Genomic DNA, 24,223 nt, shown 5'->3' with positions numbered 1-24,223 from the left:
ATTTTTTAGCTGGGTAATTTTGCTGTCGCAGCATTTGGCCATGGTTCGATCATCGGATTTTCAGCTCACCTGACTGCTAATGCCGGCAGTTCCGTTACTTTATATATAAAGTATATATACACTATGTGCCACGCTTCATCAGTTAATTTCCCGCTCGATCAGCACATTTTGTCCGCGCTTTGTATTACATTAATGTTGCTCCACGAGAGAGCACCCAATAATGGTAAAGTAATACCCGCAATCAGCACTTTCTGCACTTTTTATCCGGGTGGTAAAAAGTTGGAGTCGCTGTCTCAGTCTCAGTTTCAGTCTCATTTTCAGTTTCGTAGCCAGTCAGTCAGTCGGAAATTGGCGGACAAGTAGCTCGCTTATCAGCTGCTTTCAAGTCACCAAAATCACGTTGCAAAATGCCAGCGACAAATTTGTTGAGGGGCCAAGTCGAGGAAGCCAATTCTACGGCCTTTGCAGCTGGCCGGCGAAAATTGCATTGCCAAATCGTCTCAGTATTTCTCAGGGATGCAACGGCTTAGGCACTTGAAAAAAAGCTGTTTTTCAATTTTTAATTATTTTAAAGTATTACATTTAAGGTGTATGTCTTCCGCATTTGATTGAAAAATTGAGGTTAACCATTGAATTAATATCATCTGTTTATGTCCTGTTTGTATTCTCTATAACTAAGACCACATTTATTAAAGATTTTTACATTCAATTTAAAGAACTATTCTTGAGGTCGACCTTAAGAAACTGAGTAATTTTTATAAAACAACTCTTTGTTTTTTACTTTTCGCCATAGTATAAATCACTTTTCCTAGGTTTTTTGTTTTCAATATTTAATATTTTTAATAAAAACTTAAGAAATTATGGAGTGTTTCAAGATGAAACCCAAATAAAATATAACATTTCAAGAACAAAATACTTTATTTGTATATTTGAGATGTGTTTTCAATATAACATAACAGAAACACTTCAAGTTATAATTGTTCTTCAAGACATGATAGTTCTTGTGATAAGACCATGCTTGTTTGCTTAAAATGGTTTACTGTTAAGCATTTTTATGGATTTTCGTGTAAAGGTAATATTATAATAGACTTACAAGCTGTTTATATATAATATTTGTATATTTTCAATTTTTCTTAAGTTGAAAATAAAGTTAGATTTAATCACAGGACCCATTTCTGGCAGTGCATCTGTGGAAGACACTTGTCTGAAGTTCGTCGCTGCCATTTGTCATGCGATGCCGTTTTCGCTCCGTCTCCCATTTTGCACTGCTCCGGGAAATTGGCGCTGGCATTTGGGTAATTTTAATGAGCGGCGCTTGTAAGAATTTGCGACAATTTGACAGCAAATTGCCAGGGCAGCCAGCAACAAAACTGCAACTGCGAAATGCAACTGCAACTGCGAGATGCAACTGCAACATCTGCGGGAGTGTCTGCTTAGAGTGGCTGAACAAAGCATTTGTGTCAAAGTTTCCAGACTTTAAGTTGCAACATCGCGATGCGCTTATCAGCGGCTGGCAGTCGATTCGAAATGTGGGGCACGAGTAGCGATAACCGAAGCCAAATATTTGAAATGCGACACTAAATTGATTGCATTTAGCTGAATAAATCAACCAAATGATGTCGACCGAGCAACCTAATAATGAGCTGCACTAGTTTGCCCATAAATACAGTGGACCAGGGCCATTGACAGTCGTCGACCGCAGAGTGTTCCAAACATTTAGCCAAGCCACGCAATCCCAGCCCCATTCCCCAGAGCCACGGAAAACGCGCCCTTTGCCACTTTATGTGCGGCCGGTCAGTCCCGAGGCCAGCCACAAATGTTACAGTTTGCTTAGCAGTGCCACGCCCCCAAATCCCGCATTTATTGCCGCAGGGAGAGGTGTGGTCGTACACTTGGAACATAGTTATTCAAAAAATCAGTTTTTCAAAAAATCAGTTATTCAAAAAATCAGTTATTCATACTATAAGTTGTTGGACTGAACTAGAAACAAGAGAACTTTAGAATTGATTTCTAAGCAATCCGTATAATGTTCCTATTGTGAAACATTATTTGTCCTAATAAAAATGAACGATTAAAGAAATCATTTAAAATCCATTGAAACCCATTGAGAAACAGAATTTCTAAATATTTTAAATGGTTTTTAGGTACATTTTATAAATATAAAAAGAATATATTTTGTAATAGCCTAAGCCTTAGTGTTCTATAAAACCCACTATAAAAAATGACAAAATTGTATAAAAAAAACTCATTAATTTTTAAAGTTTTGGAAAGGTTATCAATGTTCTTTTAAAGGGCTGATATTGGGACCCCAAAAAAATCTTTTTGCGTTTTTAAAAATGTTTTTGAGAGAGATTTCGGTTGCAAATTAATGGTAAATCTTGTCAATCTGGGCCAATAAATAGTTTACTAAAATAATTTTAGGGGATAAAAGAAATAGTAGTAGCAGTAAAAAATAGTAGTAAAAAAGGTAGTATTTTTTCGGAGTGTAACAAAAAGTGGGAGCGAAATCGATCAAACTTCTGAGCCGCGTTCGTGCAACTGCATAGATTTTGTGCAATGTTTGGCCAACGCAACGGCAACTGATTTACCACGGCCCGCGGCTGGAATTTCCGAGTAAATGTGAATGGGTGTTCCTCTCACCCAAAACTTTCCTCCGCACCCCGCTCATAAATGAAATCCCATTCGGACTTTCGCCCCCTGCAAACGACCATCGAATCGAAACGAGACGAGACGAATTTTATTCATGGCGCATTTGGTATAAACGGCGTTTACATATTGAAATCTCAAATCCGAAAATGTGAAATGTGGAAATCTCTGCAAATGGAAAGTCGCGGAGCAAACACACGCACATTCCCATGTGTGCCGAAGGGTTTGAGCTTATAAACTTGTTGTAAAAACTCATAAAATATGAAGAGAAAAAAGATTGAAAATTTATCACCCGTGGTGTTAACGAATACAAAATGCTCTTTTGAACAACGAAACGATTTCTTTGGTTGAATGCTAAATAGATTAAATTATGAATTATTTGTTGGTATTCTTTTATGGAACGGTCATTAAGCTTTAATGGTCAATAAACGCCAAATTGTCAAAATAAACAGTTGTTTACTTCTTTTAAGTAATAATAACATAATTGCTTGCATAATACTACCTTTTTGTTATATTATAATCTTCATTTAAGATTTATTCTTTTATTTATCAACAGAAAATAAGAAACTTAGGACATCTTCAAGACTTTTATCTACCCGATTAATAATAGCTTCTGCAGATGTAGCCATTTATTTGGTTCTGCTTCCCTTTTGAGTGCGTGACAAATTCTCTAAAATAAACTTTACTCATAAAGTGTATAAAACGAGACCGCATTGTGGATGTGAGCCAGCAAATTCATGCTGCATCAACTTTGAAAACGAGTTTTGCGTGAGCCCAAAATCAGGCTGGTTGGCCCAAAACCTCAGTTCGTTCGGTCCCTAAAGACTGCATTTCACTCGAATAATTGAACATTTTCGGTGACCCAATTTAAGGCGACGCCTGAATATAACAAATTGCTGCATTGGGCCACGCCCCCCATTTTCCATTTGCTGCCCGTACCCGCATTTTCCCCCTTTCCCCCTTCTAAACTACCAAGTTTTCCTATTGATTTTGTCGCAACTTAACTCCAAGAGCCGGTCCTAAAGTTTTTCTGTAGCCTGAAACCTCGGCCCGACTTGCTGACACGTTCAGTTTACTTGGAGTTTCTTTGAGTTAGGAGCATATATACTTATATATACGTGCAATGGGCGCCATGTGTGTGCGCACTTGTGGCCAATAACTTTCAAATGGCCAAGTTTGAAAGTTGGTAGGAGCCACGGAGGCACAGTCATTGAATGCCACCAATCATTGTTCGCCGTCAGCGGAGCAGCAGCTGCAGATTCAATTAAACTTTGGCTTCACGCTTTCGATCAGTGAAAGTGAGTGAGTAGCCATTGAATGTCGTCCAGCCATCCATCCCCCTTCGATTGACCAGCAGCCACAATCAATTGCACTGCCAATCGCAATTGCAATTGCATTTTCAATGGCCAGTCCAGTTGCAGTTTTAGCCGCATTGACAGTGGCCATAAGTCAAGTGCATCGGCTGGCAGAGGCCACTGAACTGGGGAGAAAAGTGAGATGGATTTCCATCTTGACATTTTCTAGTTTTAAAGGTCAAGAATGAAAAGGAAATTTGTTCAATAGATGTATCAAGTTGGTCCAGTGAAGTTAAATCTAGTGAAGTATCCTGTTGATAATATCATTAGTTGATACTTCATTAGACTTAAGTGACTTCGATTAACATTAAATGAACAACAATGTTGGGACTTTTAATCAGGATTTTGAGATTCAAAATTAAATCAAATGTTTGTTTTCCTATGATCAATAAACCTAAAAAACACAAGCCTATCTAGAAAAACACAATAAATAACATAGAATTAAGTGAGTCTAAGACTTTCCACTTATAAAATGTATATAAAGAAAACAGCTTTACTAAACCAAAAAAAACCTAGTAAGTCCAACGATTTTATATTGAATTTAAATTTTGTTTTTTTATCCATTCCTGATTTTAAAAATTTGATCTATGGATATATTAAGCTTAACATTTATAGTTCTCTTAAAGAATTTAAACTTTGATATTATTATGAAATCGTAAAGTGTCCAATTTTAATATGACTAACATCGCATTTAGTATTTACAACCCGCAATGCATTATTTTAAAATGATATCATGCCATTCAATATGTTTTGTTTTCTCTATTCTGTCTTTTCATTTTATTTAAATATTTAATACAAAAATGTGAACTCAATATGCAGATATATATTTTTATTGCTTCATTTTTATCGCTCAATAAATAAACAATATTACATATTTGCCAAGGTAACCTTAGCACAAAGCAATTGGCAAATTGATTGCCCCCTTTAATTCTGAATTCCCGGAATGTATGGATTACACCCACTTGATCGGCAAGTTCACTGCCACCCAGTAGCAATTGTTGCAACCCGAAACGTCCCAGTGCAGCAGGGCACATATGCATGAATTATAATTCGCCAGGCCTGCAATTAAAGCCAACATCCGCTTTAAATTGAAATCGAAACTGCATGAGGGAATGGAAATGGGGATCCAGTAAAGTGCATAAATCTAGCACAAGCACGAGCGGCCAGAACAATAGAAGCTGCAAACTGCCGAAGGGCAGAGGCGTTGGTAAGTGAAGGGGGTGTACGAAATGGGGGTTCTCAGGGGGGTCTATGGGGGGTCTGCAGATGAGGCCGCCGGCTGGTGACGGCGACGCTCAGTTGCATTTGGCCGGAGGAGCAACAACAGCACGCTTGGCCAACGCTGCGTGATGAAGTGGCCATGTATGGACGAGCCTGTGGCTCCCACTCTCCCACTCCAAGATTCTTGCATTACAAGCACATAAAGATATGGTATATATACTATATATATAGAAAATTGGCACATTTTATTCGCTTTTCAACAAGTTCAGAGAAGCGAAATGGAACGCACAACAGGCAACAATGCCAAGCAACCAAGAAGAGAAGACCACACATGGAAAAAATCTTAAGAGAACGGGGAATCAAGTTTCGGAACTACCCATATATGATGGTAAGAAACCAAGCACTTTAAATATATAAAAAAGATTACATTTTATTGTTTTTAGAAAACATAATTTATTATATTGTTTTATATGGATTGTAATATTTGTTAATATATTTCCCTATGATCTCGTAATTGAATTTCAGAAATACATATCCCTAACTAACTAATAACACCCTAGTTTTCCCCAGTGATTGACAGGAAATGCAGGTTACTATGATAAGATCTTTTGGATTTCCTTTATATTAATTAGCGCAAGTGTAGTTGGGCAGCCCAGATCCACAGAGGAAGTCCCCTCGAGCGTATCAATTTGTTATTGAAAAGGTCTTTTATCCCTTCTTAAAGATCTCTCCAGAGTAGAAAGCCCTTGCTAGTGCCTTGACAATGAACCGTGTGCCCAATCCGCAACTTAACTGCCACCAAGAATTCCAAATACCCACATCGGATCAAAGACGTCTAACTGTAGACTAATGATAGCCACATATTACCCGGGTTGTGCAACGTCATCCGAGGGCTATTTAGACCACCGACATAATCCCCTCTCGGTGTGGTTCACCTGTCTATCTGGGCTATCTCGAATCAGCCATCTACATCTCAATCGGAAGGTAATGTCATCACATAGAGACCCCCGATTGTTGTTTGTTTTTTTTTTTTGTTGGTCCGAACCAAGCTGGAGGGCTCTTGGCCTTTGGAGTATCTGTGTTAATTTCCGCTCAACTGTTAGTTTTATGACTTCTTCGAGACGTTCCCACAGGGCCTAGAGACAACTGTTGCTGCGTCACATGGAAAACAAATGGAGAAAAACAAAACGAACCCCAAAGAAATGAAAGCCGCGGGTCAGTTTTGAATTATTTATATAGGAGACAGCTTTGAATTGAACATTTCGGAGTGAACTTCTGCTGCGAAAATGTTAATTCAAAGGCTGTGTCAAAAGAAAGCTAATTAGATGATGCCCAGGTCAGTGGGCGAACTTCGAAGACCGGTGAGTCTAGACTATAGACCAAAGTCAAGGGTTTGTCTTTTAATTGCCGGCAAGTGATGCGGCCCCCTTTGAAAAAATCAGTCGAGCGTGACAGGTAAAACTGAACAGGTGAATGGCGGAGGAAGCGAATGCAAATTCGCCGGCTGTAATTGTGTGAATAAAAGTCAACAGTTGTGGCCAAAGCCGCGACACGCAACCGAAATTTGCCCTTCCGCATTTTGGCGATTGTTTTGCCAAAGGAAAATGAATTCATTTCATAAGACTCCCCCAATTAACATAGTTTTCTAAGAGCAAAAAAAGGGGGAACTGTGCTAATGTTACAAAGTTGCTTCCTGTTTTGGCCCTGCTTCCAGATTTTCGCTCAGTTCATTAACTTTGGCAGAAACAAAAGTGTGGAGAGTGTGGAGGCCATAAGAAAAATTTCACTTTTTTCCCGCACAATTTGAAGTTCAACGAGCACTCCACAGACAACATACCAAGAAACCAGTTGAATAATAAGCCATGTCTTTTTCGCGGCGAAATTGCAATTACCGCCTCATAACCCGCAGGTCTAAAGCGCTCATTGAAGTCCCCTTCCTTTGGGGCATTTAATTAAAATACTTTCACTGCCTGTTTACTGAAAATGCCAAAACGACTGTCAGTCATAAATTTATGCCAGTTTGTCGTTCATAATTGTGAGAAATCTTAGGCGACAGTTGGCCAAAGGGGTCGGTGGAAATCACGACAGGATCGGATAAAATTGTGACAGGTCGAAAAGGAGCTGAGAAATATCTGTTGAAATGGAAAATTTACCAGGTTGTGGAGAAACTTATTGCTGGGTTGTTAATTGGACCTAATCAGGGATAATTGAAGAGTTTAAGCTGAGATCATGTATAACGAAGCATGGAAATTAAAGATCATATCATCACAAATACATCAAATAATAACTAAAGAAAGTTTGATGTCTTATATGAAGGTATATTGTTGGGAACTCTGAACTATATATAATCGTACATTAAAACATTTGTTATACAAGTTCCTATCACAATGAAAAATTTAATTATAACACATGTTTAGAAAATAAAGCGATTACTAAATTTTAAAAACGGTAATTTCTCCCTTTTCTTTTTTATTTAATTTTTTTTTTTAATTTTCCCTCAAAGATGCAATAATAATATTTTTTAATAAGACAGGAAATAATGAGTTAATCAAAGATAACTTTCGTTTTCCCCACATTAGCTCACGAACAATGAAATTTGCTACCATTTCAATTGAAACTACATATATAACTATTATGACCATTACGACCCCTTTATGAAGACCGGGGCAAGAAGCCCTGCCACATAATTAAACTTAAAGACTGTGCTGTTATGGCCTCAGTGCTCTCAATGAGCCACAGTCCCCAATAAACCAAATACGAATAAAAAAACTACTCAAAAAAGCAGTATAACCAAAAGGTTGGAAAAAAGCTTTACAAAAAAATAACGAAAATTGTCGAATCGCTTTTCGCAAGCAAACGTGCTGTCATTAAATTTAATAAGCACTTTTTCAGGCCAAGCTTGGATTTTTTTTTGAAGCCCCAGTCTTTAGACCCCCGCTCTTCACCCGGAACAAAGAACAGCCGGCCAGCAAAGCTTTTAAAAACGAAATGGTCTAGTAAAAAGAGATGGGTAAATAAAAAAATAAAAGAAATAAAAACTACAAATAACGTTGCTTGACGTTTTTTTGTCGAATTTTTTTCCGCCTGCCTTTTCTTTCCATAGAATTTTCTTTGGTGGCCGAGCGGAGTAAATGAACTCTGGGGCGCCATGGGCACTGTCTAACGGCTCATCTGGCTCCCCAGATCCCTCGATTTCCAGACCCCAGTAGCACACTTTTGCTCATTTGTTTGCCGGTCTTATGAGTGAGTTATGAAACACTCGTACGCATAACGCTTTACACTTCACACTTTACTGGGTCTACAAGTGGGTTTAGAAAAAGCATAGAAAAGGGCCTAAATGTTTATGGTCGGACAAATTAAGAGTTTCTCGCTTCCTGGGTGATCTTTCATTGGGTCCGACAAATTACTAACCGAATGCAAAGGAAAACCCGTTAATGAAGCAAGAAATTGAGCAATTATGTAGTGTAGATCCAATTTAAAGTCAGCCGTGTGGTGATAGAAAGAAAATACCCTTTTAAATGCGGCACGTTAACCTAAGTGCCAGTGCACTAACAAAAAAAATATTCTTAATTTTTAAAATATTATGTACTGATCTTTTAAAACTTACCGTAAGATTCGGCTTTATTCTGAAAATAAAAAAAACATAGAATTAAAAAAATGAAAATATATTAGGGACAATATATTATAATTGGTAGTATGATATGATATGGTTGGGCCAGATATGCTGGACAGCTTGGAACAAGGGTGAACAAAAAATCTAAAAATTGTGGCACAATCAAATCTCGTCCAAACACTTTTAAGACCCACTTTTTGCCAAGTGTTTGAACGAGAAAATGGCTTTGACGGAAACGCTCATTACGGAACCCACCGCAAGGATGGCGGTTTTTGTCTGGCATCGGTGCACCAGATCCCCGAGCGTTTGAGTCTGCGCCTCCATTTCAATGCAGCGCACAAAGGTAAGTCCGCACTGGGCCGACGGTATTATGAAATAATAATAATAATAAAAATATGAGGAATATGTACATAAAATAATATCGCGTTGCAGTTGAAAAGTGTGCAGAAGTTTTTCGCATTCAGTGCACACGAGTGAACAGCAACGTGGCCGAATCCCGATGGCAACCCACCCATTTCCATTGGGAAAAGCAAGGGAAAACCAGGGAAAAAGGGGGCATCTTTGGGCTGGACAGGGAAATGTGGATGGGTTTCGGGTAGCGATGAGTGCACGACTGCAACTCCAACTTTAGCTGCAACTGCCAACTCAATTATAAAACGAGGAACAACGCACCAAACACATTAAAACTGCAAGTGGAAAGCGTGTTTTCCTTTTTTTATATTTTTGCAGTTTCGTTCTTGTTTATTTTTCATTCCTTCCACTTTTCGCTTTTCTGCAATTTATTGAGTTCTCTCTTTAGCATTGTTTTGCTCCCTCTATGCGGAACGATATAATGGCCAGTTTTCCCGAGCAGAGCAATTCCTCCTCATATTTCTGCATGCAATTGGAAATTGTGTGCCGGGGGCAACAAAAATGGGAGTGCATAACTCAGAGCGCCAATAAAGCACTAAAATCCAGTTGGTCACTCACTTAAGTTGAATTTATGAGAAGTGCAGAGAGAGGTGGTGTTTTTTGCACTGCTTTGCAAGTTTTTGCTGCCCGAGGACATGCTTTTATCCACACCCTTTTATAACAATTTTTAATTAAAGTCTTACGTTTAATTACAATGAAGTGTTACCTAAACACATCGCTCAAGGAATTATTGTTATATATTACTATACGATAAATGATTGATTTCATTTTGAAGGCAAAGATTGCAATTTTTATTACTATAAACGGAGATCATAAAACTTTCTTTCTGGGTGCCTCTCATCCTTACAACATTACATGCCTGCTAGAGAAACTATTAATATACTTTACGATCAACTTGAAAGACAATTCATCAGCAGGTTGCCCAGTCATTAGATCCAGGAAGTCATCAACGAGAAGAACGGACCGCAGCAACTCGGTGGCGATGCAGCATTATAGGGCGATGGAAAAACGAAGGAAAAAGCCATTTCAATTGATCGACGCCGTCAGCTGTTTGATGGACGCAACATGAGCCAACAATTTGAGGCACGCAGCCAGGAGAACAGGTGCTCCGTTTGGGAAACAGGGGCCAAACCCAAAAAAAAAACCTAGAAGGGAGAAATTGTCAGATAGCCAAAGGGAATATTGGGGCGTGGAACATGCTGGTTTTTGCCGGAAATGCAATTGTCGCATGCAACCACCACGCCCATCAAAAAAAAAAATGAAAAGCAACTAAGGGCATACCGACGAGCAGATGAACTTCAGACACCCTCATTTTAATGGGAACCCCTCCCCTCTCTCCAATCAAATGCCATGGCAACGAACCCGGGGCAGTGTCTGCATTTGCGTGTGGGCGTCTTAATGAATATTGGAAATCAATTCCACAAAGTGAGCCGAAATCGGTTGAAAGGCCGCCGAAGCAATGTCACTCTATCACTTTATCAATGAGCACGAGCGCGACACTTTTTCTACACAGAAAAAAATATAAAAGATCTGAAAAAGAAAGGCGTATCTAAAGCGCCAAATTAGGGATAACTCTGTTTCTGCAATGATGGATCACAAAGAATATGTGTATACCCTTTTAAAATATCCTGTGCCTAGAGAACTTGTGTGATAATAAAATATTATATCCCACATCTTATGCACTGAGAAAATATTTGTTACAGAAAAGACATTTACTTTAATCGAGTAATTTACCAACTTTTTTATAGGCCTTACCAATTAAGTAATAAAAATAATCTTTTTATATTTTAATTTCATTATATTACTCATGCTAAAAAAATAAAATATTTAGGTGCCATGAATTGTGTATAGTACCGGTTAATTTTTAAACATTTTCCTAGCTCTTTTCATCTCTAAAATTATATGCCAACTTTATAGATGAACTAATTAAAACACCATTTTATTGTTCCGCAAATAAATAATACAAGAATTTGAATATCAATAATAATGTTGTCAGACTGTTGACAATTAAATTACCATTTATAATTCAAACCTTTATTTATTAAGCAATAAATAGACATTAAACATTGTGGCTCCTAAATATATGCAATCTTGGCTTGACAATAGTTTGTATTATGAAAATGACTAATTCAATTATCTGATGAAATGTGTTTAGCTCTCAATTTCCTCTAGATTTCTTATCTAGATTGAAGTGGGCGTTTTTCCCCCGAGTGTAGGGAATGAAAATTCGAGTTTTACTTGGAGGTGCGCTGTGGCACGTGTGAGTTTCCCGGCTCTCGCTGTCATATCGCTTTCCCTGCGGGAACTGGAGGAACGTCTCCGACATGTGGCACTTAAATGGGCAGAGTCGGTTGGATGCGGAGATATAAGTAGAAGTTGAAGTAGAGGCAGCCAGAGCTGGAGGAACCGGCCGAGCAGCAGCTGTCGGTCTTATGTGTTCTGGCCAAACATGTTTTATATGAACCCTACTCCTCCGCCCCCTTTTGGCATGTGCTGGATAATTTAGCAAATTTCGAATGCGACTTGGTTCTTGGTTAGTCGAAGAACTCCACATGTTGTTGCAGGTAGGTAAATATTATTACAAAAAATAATAATGCATACAAAAAAAGCGAAGGAATTTTTTGAGAAAACTCGCAGCATAGATAACTTGAAAAACCGGCAGTGCCGAAAGAGCAAGCGCAATGTTCCCCAGCTGGCAACAAGACATTAACGATTCACACATTTGCGGCAACATAATTTCAGTTAGCGATACTCAGATAGTCAGCTAAAGTTGCGGATTTCCAAATGCCAGCCAAATGCAATTTTGCAAAAAAAAAAAAGGAGGAATGAGAAGAAAAACCTCAAAGCTGCGGAAAAGTCGATGGGGCAGCCGCCACATGTCGTGGTCGAAGTTGCAGGCCAGCAAGAAACTCTGGGCCAACATTTGTGCGCAATTACGAAAGGCCAAAACCAACGGCAACAATGTGGCGGCCATCATAATTTCCATTCAGCCAGTTCGGAAAAAAGGAAAAATAAAAAGGAGGAAAAGAGTGGCACCAGTAGCATTAGCAACGGCCAAGTAATTGCTGGAAATGGAGGGAAATGAAAGGAAAGAGGGACTTTCCTTGGACCCATTCCAGGCCAAGAGCAAAGAGCTTATAATGGAAACTTTCGAGTCGCCTTCAAGAGGATTTCTATGGAGATAGTTTCTTTACACAGGGCTACAATTGTAAAGATAGTGGAACTAGACATTCCTTTATCAGACAAAGGGAATTGATCTTTTAGTTCCTTTTAGCATGTTACGTATAAGTTCTTTAAGTTAACAGTCTTGATTGTTACTATTTGCTGTAATATCTTTTTATACCAATTTCAATAATTGATTATGTTCAAATAGACACTTTCCAATTAACTACAAAATATTCAAATATTAAAGTATGGTATGTTATATTTATATCACTCAGATTTTAAGTGATACCATTTAAAATTCAAAATGTAATGTAATGTAATGTTGGTCTACAAATTGGACGAAGCTCTATTGTAAAGTTTTCAGTTCCGCGCATTCAAAAAGTAGGTACTTATAATTTATAATATAGAACAGATAAAAAGTTAATAGGGATAGATACCTTAAAGAGCAATACAGTAAAAGTTCCTCTTACGTTTACGGTATATATCTGATTATAATCAGTTTATTTTGATAAGTATATTCTTATTTGCTAAGAATCTTTTACATAGTCACCGATTACTTAGAAAACACAGTAGTCGCTGAAAGATCTTTCTCGGCTGGCTGCCTTTGACTGTAGTTCAGCAGCCGTAGAAGTAACCCAGAAAGTGACTCGAAACAATAGAACAAAATTCCAGTAAGTATAGTTCTTCCCCTCTGGAGATACATATATCCTACTAGTGGCGATCGCAATACCATCCCCCAGTCCAGTGACATGTCAGAACTGCAAGCATCGCTACTGCTCAATCGCCAGCTCTCCGAGCTGCAGCGCAATCCCGTCGAGGGCTTCTCCGCCGGTCTGGTCAGCGACTCGGATATCTTCAAATGGGAGGTGGTGATCATCGGTCCGGCGGACACCCTCTACGAGGGCGGATGCTTCAGGGCGCACCTGGTCTTTCCCAAGGAGTACCCGCTGCGTCCGCCGCGCATGAAGTTCATCACCGAGATCTGGCATCCGAATATCGACAAGGCCGGGGACGTTTGTATCTCAATCCTCCACGAACCAGGTGACGACAAGTGGGGCTACGAGAAGGCCGAGGAGCGCTGGCTTCCAGTCCACACCGTGGAGACGATCCTCCTCTCGGTGATCTCTATGCTCACCGATCCCAATGATGAATCGGCCGCCAATGTGGACGCGGCCAAGGAGTATCGTGAGAATTATGCGGAGTTCAAGCGAAAGGTCACCCGCTGCGTCCGCCGGAGCCAAGAGGAGGTGGAGTAAAGCCCTCCGGAAAATCACAATCCTGGGCAATGAATATGATCCCTAGCGATCCGCATGCTAATCACGTAAATAAAGAGAGCATCTAGTAGAAGTCTTCCCTTCCCTTTTTTGATGTGGCGAAAGTGCCGGCATACAAACACATCTCCTAATTGGAGGAACCAATTAGGGCGTTGCAATCTCTTTGAGCTTGCGCCAATTCAGTGACACCTGTCGGCATTAATTACACTTAATCGGCTGGGGAGCTACGGGTATTATCTCCCGGCATCGCCCGATCTTAAGCCAGTGTGCTTAATAGGCTTAGACCTCTTCTAGTTGCACACTGACACAGTTATGGCCGTTCTTTGGTTTGGTCTCTGGTGGTCAGAGGAAAGCCGAGGCAGCTGGCCACTTGGCCGCTTTTTATGGTCTTCACATGGGGACACCGATTTACACATGCACGGTGAAAAATACATTTTTTATGACTTTGTTGATACCGATCACTAGAAAGAATGTAGTTGGTTTTTTGTGACCTTGTTTCAGCTACCATGGGATGACATGCATTTTCCAGAATATTCTTTAAATGTAGTTTAAAAATCTTTCGCTATATAATACAGAACTAATACACAACTCGTATTTTTCTAAAATGTCACTTTTACTAAAATATATAATATTAATATCAATTGCAAGGCTAAAGCCCTACTAACACATTAATAAAGTCTATTACCTTATAATACATTTTACATGGTTCCTGTTAGGTAATGTGTTTTGAATGATACTGATTAAATTCGTTATCAGCGTTAGAAATCCCCTAATATTTTTTTTGTTTAGCAATTTAAAGCTACTATATAATACTAAAATTAATATTTGTAAGAGAAGGGGAGCTTAAGTCCTTTGACCCTAAAACCCTATAATAATATTGATTGTTTAGAAAGAATTTTGATAATATTTCTCCCATAAACCGCAGATATTCTTCGGCTCCCACAGATATTAAAAGGGGATAGAAAAGACAATCTCTCTTGATATTTCTGTGGCACCCAAATACTTAAAATCGGCTTAATGAAATAAATAAATCCTAAGAGGTTTAAAGAAACTAAGTAGTTTTAAATGCAAGTGTTCGAAATGTAACTGTTGTGGATTATAAAGAAACGTTTTTGATGGCAGATAAAGGTCTATTTGTTATGGAAATGAAAAACTGTTTTGGGTGTGTTGTTTTTCTCTGTGCAGCAACAACAAATTGCTTATGTTGCTGTTGGTGTTGCTGTTGCTGGTGGCTAGTGTGACAACAGCAGCAGCAACAACAGCCAATGGCTCTGTGCTCCGACTTGTTTTCGGTGTGGGGTTCGGAGTAGAGCTCCTGGGCAACGTCGAGCGACTCTGGAGTTTAGCTGCCAGCATTTTTGTGGTTAGCTGAACTTGTTTTTGTTGTTGTAATTGTTGTTTATTAGCAACAAGTTTTGCATTTTGATTTTTTCTCTTTTGCCCATGCCAGTATCCCCACAGCAATTCGCCGCATGTCGCATTGTTTGGCCGTGAGTCAATTCCGGAGCGGGATACTTACTCGCCATGGGTGTGACTCTTAAAAAATAATACAAAAAAAAAACAGAATACAACCCCATTCCATCGACTGTCTGGCTAAAACATTCAAATGATCCCCGTGTGATTCAGCAAATACCTCAAAACAAACCCCAAAACGGAATAAGCAGAAATCGGTGAGCGATTTGGAAACTGGGTAAATAAGGCCATGCACCTTCAATCGGCAAAAATACAAAATCTTGGCGGCAATAAGCCACAGCATCATGATCAACATCAACACGACGATCGGCAAATGGTAAAAAACGAAAACGAAACGAAAGAAAACAAAGCGAGCGAAGAAAAGTAAAGAAAAGAAAACGTCTTGAAGAAACCAGCTCTCCAGAGATCACAGCGAAGATGCTGCTCGACCTGGAGATGGAGATTCTTCTCGTCGAGAGTTAAAAACTCACTCAGCCAGTAGAAATTGAATTGATGTTGGCCCCGCCAGCAGACATGGGCTGGGATATATGAAAACCGGATTTGAGCCTGGGCCCCAAAGCGCAGGGTACCTATATTTATAAATAGCCATAGCTTTCCGATATACCATATAGCAGCGGCAGTGAAATCTTCTAGCGGCTAATGGGAAAACCAGAGGGTCAATCCCGAGACAGGTAGCCCAAAAATTTATTGAGGGTGGAAAAACGCAGCTGGACAAGTGTGAGTTTGTATCTCTGTTCTTTTCCAGGGAAGAGACCGCGATTAGCCACGATTTGTACCTACCCTGTAGTTTTTTCGGTTCAAAAATCCAATGGGTCCCGCTCGAACTGTGTGGCCTAGTGGTATTGGTGCGTCGTTGCATACGTGTTAAGTAAATTCCAATATGTGGTCTGGACTGCCTCACGTATCTTGCAGATACTTGGGCTCAGAGGAGATACTGGTTTTTGGGATTTCGTAAAGTTGTGGCAGTGGAGTTGTAGTCGATGACGATGATGATGATGATGCGCTGATGAGTAATCCCGGCAAAAGGGTAAACACTAGCACTTTTCACGCAGAATGTACACCTCTGATTTTATTCTCGCACGGGGTAGTACAACCTTTACACGCTGGATGGTTTTGTCAGCCATAAAACATTGCCGCCAGACGAATCACAAAAACATTATACAGGTATATGATGTATATATATATATATCTCGGGAAAAAACTACCTGACGCGAAGCGTGCGCCATAAAACTAAAGACAAACACTGAAATGCTGCTGCTGCTGCTGTTGTTGTTGTTTCTATAACGCGGTCCGCTTACGTTCCGCTCGCGTTTTTCGATCTCTTTCACTCGCACTCGGACACGTCCACCTGCGTCGCCGTCTCAAAGTAAACTAAACCCAACTACGTTGAAAACAAGTTTTCGAAACGCTGCTCATGTTGCTGAGGCGACCCACACAAATGCAATGTTTGCTGCTGATGTTGCTGATGCGTATACGGCAGCAACAAGCGACATGTTGCCAGTGCGACACGGCAGCAACATGCAACATTTTGCCGGCACTGCGCGGGCGTTTGTTGTTGCCGGCTTTTTGGCTGTTCTTGCTGGTCGTTGGCACTGCCCACACCCCCTATTTTGTTGCAGGGTAGTTCGCCTGCTCTCTATAAAGCATCTGCTGCAGGGGTATACTGTGTTCGGTGTTCGGGGTGGGGGAGGTTTATTAAATTTACGTATAAACAAGGACTAAAATCGATTCCCTCAAAGTTTGTTTTATTCATTAGTTCTGACGGCATTGCTTTAACAGTTTCTAGACTTTTATGTTTCCTCATACAAAGCTATTAAATACAGTGATTGATGTAGTAAAAACTACCACAACCAACTATTAACGTCTGGAAACTTGGATAGAATGGTATATCGATAAAGCAACAAAGGTAGTATTTATGTAACGAACCCCGAATTCTAGTGTTCCTTTGTTTAACTTATGAGAAATCTCTAGAATCCGATTGGTATCTTTATAGGATTATTTCCAAATAATTATCTTCAGAAAAAAGTTGAACAATTTATTTGATTTAAAAGAAATTCTTAGAATAGCATTTAAATCTGCCAAATAGTACAAATACAAAAATGTAAAAAAAGGGGTTTTTAATAAAATGGTATTTAATAATAAATCTATAATAATAATATTTCCATCTAGCAAGAAATGTATATGTACATATTCTTATTTTCAAAACTAAGAGCTTACCATGTTTGAAAGATTTGATGTACTAACTTATTTATACAATATTTATAAAATTTATAAATTAAAATATTCCGAACCTAAGAAATATACAAATACATTTGTTAAATGGAAGGAGTTTTTATCTATCTTCTGTCGGATCTTTTTACAGTATCACATCAGTCGACGTCAGCTCTCAAGATTTCCAAGTTGTTATTTTCCAAGCAGTGCTACATCCGTTTCGTATTTACACTGAACGAACACAATGAATGCGCTTATTTGTCCCTCTTCTCCGCCCCTCGAGATGAAGCCGCCTGCCTGGCGCTAAATATTTGATGAAGCTGCAAAAGGCAGACAGAGAGAGGAAAATATACGGTTACCAGATACGGACTTCCAGATACAGATACAGGCCCAGATAGAGATGGCTTGATGCATAGACAAGCTGTCTGCCAGCCACTACGTCAGTTGTAGCTTTCCCGCTTTTCATTTGCCAAATGCAAAATGGATGTTCATCTCGGACATGTTTGCTCTCGACTGTCAACTGCTCGACGAAGTGGGAGTTTTGGGTCGCAGGCAGGCAGGTCAGGGGTTATGATGGTTTTGTACCCCTTGTCATTTACCTCATTTGCACTTGAGAATTTATTTCGGCCTGCGGTGGGCTACGAATCCGTTTTCATTTATTTACACTGACCTTTCCCTAGGGCACTTGAAAAAATGTGTCGGATTTGTAGAGAAATTGTTTTGATCATCTTAGAAAAACATAATACCTCATAAAAAATGATCTTTTCTGAAGATAGTTTTTAATAACTATTATTTTAAACTAAACAATTATTTAAAATATTTATTTATTGAGCGTCATAAAAACCAAACTTTTTTATAATATTGAGAAGGGACGGTATATTGAGACCCTACGTAAATGTATTTGTCTGTTAAAACACTTTCTGTATATATTTTTCTAACTAAAGTTATACATAAGTGTATGTCTATAAAGCCCTTGTATACATTTCTTCTGGTGTATCTATCTTAATAGTTAGTTTTCAATAAGTATAGAGTTCTGATTAAATAAAAAATATAGTAAGGCAACGATAAACAAACAATGATTACATATATAATTAAATATATAATCCTAAGTATAGAGTATATATAATTAAATATATAACCCTAACTATACAGTTTTCCTGCATTCGTTCAGGCATATTTTCACAATATTTTGAATTATTAGGAAATATTTGAAAATCGTACATTCCGAACTTTCTTAATATATTTCTTCCAGTACATGCATTCCCATAGTTGTTGCTGTTGACTTTGCCAACGTTTATCTTATCTGAGGAGATGTCGTCGCCGGATGATGATAGTAGAGACATCGCCTTTGCATTTGTCTTCACCTCTTTACCTCTTTACCTGCACGGCCTCCTCCCCCGAGAAGCCTCCATTATCCATGGCATATGTATGAATTGCTGGTGTGGCTGTTGGGCACATGTCTTGGCATTTCCATTTCCATTTGCATTTTCAACAATTGTCAATTGTGGAGGACGCACTGCAGCACTGCGCCGGCAAGGGACATTTGCATATGTAAGAGTGTGACGAGAGTACGTAACATTTGTCTGCACAACGACAAGCTCACTTTGATGCCATCAAAGCCGCCCCCTGACTACCAGGAAAAGCAACATCAACATCAACAACAACTACCAGAAACTTGGCAAAGTTTGTGTACATCCATTTCGTCTGGCTTTTGTTTGCCCCCGACGGTTGTGTGTGTGTACAATTTGCATAAAACTCTAAACGAATTTATTTAAAAAGCAACTTTATTTCTCTGCCAGAGACCTGGTCATCCTCATCCGCTTTAAGTTTCACACCCGAACCCGAGAACTCATCTCCCTGACAGTCATTACGCATTTTACGACCAGCCTGTCCTTTGAGCAGCAGGTGCAGCTTGCATATTCATGGGTCAACCCAAACCCAGATCCAAAACCCAGTTGGAAACGGAGGCCAGAGCTCATCACCTCTGCATTCCTCTGGGCAAAAGTTTCCCCTTCAAACAAAGTGGGTGGAAGTGACCTCGTCCATGGCCCAGCAAATGAACTTTAATTAAATGCTAATAGTTAAAGTTGCTTTGAGCGCAGTTTTTAGTCAGAGTTTCGGAGTAAATACGGATGGTGGGTAAACAGGATGTGGTGTATGCACCAGGCAGCCGGAAGTGGAAGTGCCAGAGGTGTGATCTCCAGCCAGGCACCACTTGACAAAGTGTAACGGCCAAAGTCTGCTCCCAAACTAAATGCTGACTATGCAGAGCAGGCTAATCCCGAGGTTGTTTATACCTCAGAGGTGTTTACTGTAGTTCGGTAATGGCTCTTCTGTAATTCAGCACCTTGTCAATTAAAACTCCATAGTCATTTGGAAAATTTTGGAAAACTCGTCTCTTAAAATAACTCTATAGATTGGTATTTAATAACCTAAGAAATTCACTATTGCTATGATTTATTTAAATAAACCGTAATTTGCAATGGGAGAAAGAGCTTCTAATAAAAAGTATTGCCTTCTAAAACAAATTGCCTTACTAAAGTGATTTTCTTTAGGTCCTTAGGACCTTTAAGTAAAGTTACATCTTTATAACCTTAGAAAAAAATTTAAAAGGCTTTCTTAACTTATCAGAATCAAAATGAAATAAATTAGGAAATTAATAATGTCATATAACCAAGGGATACCAAAAATGTATAGATACTAAATAATTAATAAAAATGAATTTTAGAAAAATCGTAGAAAAAAAATTGAAAGGCTTTCTTAACTTATCAGAATCAAAATAAAATAAATTAGGAAATTCATAATATCATATAACCAAGGGATACCAAAAACGTATTGATATTTGTTAAAAAATGAAAATACATTTTAACACTTAGTTTATTGCTTTTAATGTCAGTTAAGTTTACATATCAATCTACTTACTTATTCTTCACACATTTTTTGAACACTTTTGTACTAAGCCGCACCTATATACTCTTGAGTTACCAAGTCCTCTCAAATTTCTCAGTGAATTGAGTTCGTGAATCAAAAAGCCAATCCCAAAATATCCAATTGTGAGCCATGGGAAGGAGATCGCAGAGGAGGAGCGTACTGATGGTCTGCGTGGGTGCGTAAACTCCTTATAATATATCCCTGAAATTTTCGTAATTAATATGCAAATGGACTGCACACACAGGCAACCTTTGCCGCTCCCCAATTGCCGAGGCTGTGATGCGTGACGTAGTCCAAAAGGCGGGTCTGCAGGGGGAGTGGCACGTGGAGAGTGCCGGAATCGAAGGATGGCACTGCGGCTGCAGGCCGGATGAGCGGGCTCTGAATGTCCTGGCCAGAAACAACATCGAGTATTATAGCCATGCCAGAGTTCTGACCCCCGGGGATTTCCTTAAGTTCGACTATATCTTCGGCATGGATCGGAGTAACTTGGCCGCCCTGAAGCGAATGGCTCCGGATTATGCCACAGCCAAGGTGCTTCTTTTGGGAGATTTTGGACTAAAGCCGGATGATCGAATCATTGAAGATCCCTATTATGTAAGCCTTTGAAATAAGGGAAACTGGGATTATCTCTAAAATCAGATTTTTAAAGTAAGGCCGAAAATTTGTTTGCTAAAGATTACTTTCTGCGGCACCCCTGAATAGCTATCATATTAAATTCACTTATTATTTTTCTTAATCACTATTTTAAAGTATTAACATAGCTTTAATTGTTAGTTTTAAGAACATTTTTGTAAGAATGGATATGGCTTACGACAATTTTTTTAATGAATTAAATAATAGCTCTAACTATATATTTATAATAATTGATTCCAATTAAATTTTGTATGATATTTATTTTAATAAATTAAATATTTGTTATTTTTAAAATATAATTAAAATATTTACAATTTTTCCCAACGATAGGATATTGGCGAAGCATCATTCGACAAAATTTACCAGAAATGCAAAATAGCGTGCCAGAATTTCCTGAAACAGGCGCGCAAGAATGAGATAAAGTAAAGCAGCCCCGGCGACCGCTTGAGGGTTAAGCCTTCCGGCACGCAACAGCTGATTGCCCGCGTTGCCAACTACCGGCGACTACCAGGGCTGCAAAGTTCGGAACCCTCGCTCACCAGCCGGAAAAATCAACACACAAAATTGTTTGTAAACCCGTGTAAATTGTCTTAAGATGGTGAAGAAAGTGCTTATGATTTGTTTGGGTAATAAATGACAGGTCATTAAAATGGTACATTAATTTATGGAGTTTAATCTTCGACCTTGTAGGCAACATCTGCCGATCACCCATTGCGGAGGTGGTGATGGTGGACACACTAGAGAAAGCCAAGGTCAAGGACGTGGAGGTCGATAGTGCGGCCATTGGAGGCTGGCACGTGGGCAACCGGGCAGATCCTAGGGCCATCAGCACTCTGGAAAAGCACGGTCTCAAGTGCACCCACATTGTCCGTCAGATCCGAAAGCAGGACTTCTCGGACTTTGACTACATCTTCGGCATGGACGAGGAAAACATGAGCGACCTGAGGCGCCAGGCACCCAAAGGTTCAAAGGCCGAGCTCCTGATGCTCGGTGACTTTGGGCTGGACAAAAAGAACCGCATCATAGAGGATCCCTACTATGTAAGATAACCTTGGAAAATGAGTCTACATCGCTGGCCATCATGATTTCTTCGTCTATCTTTAATATTCATGGACATCTTCAATGCTGTGATAGTAGAGAGTGATCAAACCGTAAAAGTTAATGAGGTCTATAAATGTTATTACTAGAGACCTTAAAAATGTATACATAAATAGGTGATAAACATATATTAGATATTAAAATAGATTAAGGGTTTTTATTATAGAGTAATAGGCTTTTGATTTATACTTCAAGGTATCTCTGGGAAAAAAAAAACAAGCCATGCAAAGATAATAGATAGTAATAGGTTTTAAATTTATAATTCAAGGTATCTCTGGTAAGAATACTACAAGCGATGTAAAGATAAAAAGATAGACCATAGTGCGATTTTTCAACCTATAAGTATTGTATGGAAAAATTTAAAATTCTGAAGAAACAGTCTTTTAAAAATAAGTAGCCTATTACCTATGAATATAGACTAAATGGAAAAAAATTATAATATTTGCTTTAAAACTAAGCCAAAAACTTTATTTTTCAATACATGTACTTTTGACCTATATTTGTATCTTTCAGGAGCGTGGAGCAGAGGGCTTTGAGACCGCCTATCAGCAATGTGTTGTGGCCTGTGCCGCCTTCATGAAGGAACGCCTGCTAAAGTAAATGATTTGTAAATGTCTTGTGATAAGGGTAATCTAATAAAACTGAATAAAAACGTGAACCGGTTTATATATTATAAAATGAATCAGCTGCATTAGTCATCGGAACTTGCAGTTCTCAGCATTTCCGCGATCATGAAGGTTCTGTTCGTATGCATTGGTAAGTGTCAACAATTAAAAACAACATACTTATTAAAAGACTTACTTTTTTTAAGGAAACACCTGTCGTTCTCCAATGGCCGAGGCCATACTGAAGCATTTAGTACTAAAACGAAATCTTCAGGATTGGTATGTGGACAGCGCTGGCCTCAGAGATTGGAATGTGGGCGAGGAGCCCCAAGCCCGTGGCCAACAATTGCTAAAACAACACGGTCTTAAAACGAACCACTTGGGTCGCATGGTACACACAAGTTACTTTAAAAGTTCTCATCATCATGTTATATCTAAATCATATTGCTTAGATAGTTTCCCAAGACCTTTACGACTTTGATTACATATTCGCCATGGACAACAGCAACCTGATTGAGCTTCAGCAAATGGCAAATGCACTTCATCCCAGTCCAAAGTGCAAGATTGAGTTGCTGGGTAGCTCTATCGGACGCAAGGAGGATGAGATCATCCAGGACCCATATTTCGTAATTTAAATGATATGGATTTTTTAACTCATGTTGAAAATAATGTTTGTTTTCACAGAGTCAAGGCATGGGAGGTTTTAATACTGCATATCTTCAAATTCGGGAAAGCTGCGAGCGTTTTGTGGAAATTAATTTATCAGATGACAAATAAGATTTGAAGAAATACTCTGGAAAGAAATTTAAAAAAAAATTTTGTTGATTGAGCTAGCCAAACATATATTTCTTCAAATTATATCCGAAAATATTTAATGAGTGGTTCAGCAGTGCAATTTTTCAAAACAAATGTTTTTACTTTAAATGTTCTCCGCGTTGGCTTTATAAACCACCTATACTTTGGTTGTTCATTTTTTTCACAAAGGCTTTTAATCTTAGAAAACGCTGCCGTTCAACACCTCTTCTATAAGGCGCGACCAGCTGAGCTCCAGCATTTCAAAAGCCCGGGCCTGTTTCTCGCACTTCAGCGTGGATTACCTCACATATTTCCACACCAGAGTCTTTAGAATTTTAAGGCCCCCGTTATTTGGCGCCAGAGTCATGATGGCATAGTACAAGTCGTAGCTCAGGCCCTTGGCATTCCAGAACCTAGGATCATCGATGCCTATCACGATTGGCATGGCGAGGGCCAGATACTGAGCACCTGGATGATTACGCAGGTCCCAACTCTTTGAGCTTGTAATCCATAAATAACTCATCCGCTTTGACCTCTTGAGTGTTTAGATGTGTGTGCCCTCCAGTCATGAGCTCCGCCTCCGCTTTGAGAAAAGCCTGGGGATCTTGTTCGAAGCCTAAAGATATGGTTAGATACATTCACAATTTGCTCAATTATATCATCAGATTATCGATTTTAGAAACAATACGTTTTAAGTTTTGTTAATTCGTTAGAAGCCGCGACAATATCCAACAATTTAAATCATTAAAGAAATTAAATAAATAATACGGCTGGTTATTGTTTTCTTAC

General features: G+C 39.0%; 5 protein-coding genes across 6 annotated transcripts in view; 4 read left to right on the top strand and 1 right to left on the bottom strand.

Moving 5' to 3' along the window:
* kmr (pleckstrin homology domain-containing family A member kramer) overlaps positions 1 to 16,532 on the bottom strand; it is a 55,881-nt gene extending 39,349 nt beyond the window's left edge. The window contains exons 1-2 of the mRNA XM_036816994.3: positions 15,939 to 16,532; positions 8,830 to 8,848 (exon numbers count right to left, since the gene is read on the bottom strand). The gene's annotated coding sequence lies outside the window, so the exon portion shown is untranslated. The remainder of the gene's footprint in view (positions 1 to 8,829; positions 8,849 to 15,938) is intronic.
* Ubc87F (Ubiquitin conjugating enzyme 87F) lies at positions 12,969 to 13,758 on the top strand. Its single transcript, XM_017076007.4, has 2 exons — positions 12,969 to 13,082; positions 13,152 to 13,758. Exon 2 carries the CDS (start codon positions 13,161 to 13,163, stop codon positions 13,665 to 13,667), a length of 507 nt encoding a protein of 168 aa, XP_016931496.1. The 5' UTR covers positions 12,969 to 13,082; positions 13,152 to 13,160; the 3' UTR covers positions 13,668 to 13,758.
* A 3,732-nt stretch (positions 16,533 to 20,264) lies between the features above and the next one.
* On the top strand, positions 20,265 to 21,409 carry primo-2. The gene is made up of 3 exons (XM_036818736.3): positions 20,265 to 20,475; positions 20,545 to 20,897; positions 21,267 to 21,409. Exons 1-3 carry the CDS (start codon positions 20,430 to 20,432, stop codon positions 21,360 to 21,362), a joined length of 495 nt encoding a protein of 164 aa, XP_036674631.3. The 5' UTR covers positions 20,265 to 20,429; the 3' UTR covers positions 21,363 to 21,409.
* A 12-nt stretch (positions 21,410 to 21,421) lies between these two features.
* Positions 21,422 to 22,692, top strand: primo-1. The gene is made up of 3 exons (XM_017076019.3): positions 21,422 to 21,562; positions 21,627 to 21,976; positions 22,548 to 22,692. The coding sequence occupies exons 1-3, from the start codon at positions 21,532 to 21,534 to the stop codon at positions 22,632 to 22,634; spliced, it is 468 nt and encodes a 155-aa protein (XP_016931508.2). The 5' UTR covers positions 21,422 to 21,531; the 3' UTR covers positions 22,635 to 22,692.
* Positions 22,650 to 23,563, top strand: Argp (Arginine phosphatase). 2 transcript variants are annotated; one of them, XR_011604212.1, is made up of 4 exons: positions 22,650 to 22,790; positions 22,846 to 23,030; positions 23,096 to 23,265; positions 23,324 to 23,563. XR_011604212.1 is itself a non-coding variant. In XM_036818737.3 (4 exons), the coding sequence occupies exons 1-4, from the start codon at positions 22,766 to 22,768 to the stop codon at positions 23,414 to 23,416; spliced, it is 477 nt and encodes a 158-aa protein (XP_036674632.2). In that variant the 5' UTR covers positions 22,650 to 22,765; the 3' UTR covers positions 23,417 to 23,563. The 2 variants fall into 2 exon arrangements, 1 of the variants encoding a protein (XP_036674632.2); XM_036818737.3 differs by having other exon boundaries at positions 23,092 to 23,265.
* The last annotated feature ends 660 nt before the right edge of the window (positions 23,564 to 24,223 follow it).

Source organism: Drosophila suzukii, chromosome 3 (assembly GCF_043229965.1).
Source record: "Drosophila suzukii chromosome 3, CBGP_Dsuzu_IsoJpt1.0, whole genome shotgun sequence".
NCBI lineage: Eukaryota > Metazoa > Arthropoda > Insecta > Diptera > Drosophilidae > Drosophila > Drosophila suzukii.
This window is presented reverse-complemented; position numbering and strand designations above follow the sequence as displayed.

What these genes read in the sequence shown, in the direction of transcription:
- primo-1 (XM_017076019.3), top strand. Translation starts at nt 21,532, where the DNA reads ATGGTGAAGAAAGTGCTTATGATTTGTTTGG. An exon ending in AGTGCTTATGATTTGTTTGG is followed by an intron (nt 21,563 to 21,626) that starts GTAATAAATGAC and finishes TCGACCTTGTAG; the next exon opens with GCAACATCTGCCGATCACCC. An exon ending in TCATAGAGGATCCCTACTAT is followed by an intron (nt 21,977 to 22,547) that starts GTAAGATAACCT and finishes TGTATCTTTCAG; the next exon opens with GAGCGTGGAGCAGAGGGCTT.
- primo-2 (XM_036818736.3), top strand. Translation starts at nt 20,430, where the DNA reads ATGGGAAGGAGATCGCAGAGGAGGAGCGTACTGATGGTCTGCGTGG. An exon ending in CGTACTGATGGTCTGCGTGG is followed by an intron (nt 20,476 to 20,544) that starts GTGCGTAAACTC and finishes CTGCACACACAG; the next exon opens with GCAACCTTTGCCGCTCCCCA. An exon ending in TCATTGAAGATCCCTATTAT is followed by an intron (nt 20,898 to 21,266) that starts GTAAGCCTTTGA and finishes TCCCAACGATAG; the next exon opens with GATATTGGCGAAGCATCATT.
- Argp (XM_036818737.3), top strand. Translation starts at nt 22,766, where the DNA reads ATGAAGGTTCTGTTCGTATGCATTG. An exon ending in CGAACCACTTGGGTCGCATG is followed by an intron (nt 23,031 to 23,091) that starts GTACACACAAGT and finishes CATATTGCTTAG; the next exon opens with ATAGTTTCCCAAGACCTTTA. An exon ending in TCATCCAGGACCCATATTTC is followed by an intron (nt 23,266 to 23,323) that starts GTAATTTAAATG and finishes TTGTTTTCACAG; the next exon opens with AGTCAAGGCATGGGAGGTTT.
- Ubc87F (XM_017076007.4), top strand. Translation starts at nt 13,161, where the DNA reads ATGTCAGAACTGCAAGCATCGCTACTGCTCAATCGCCAGCTCTCCGAG.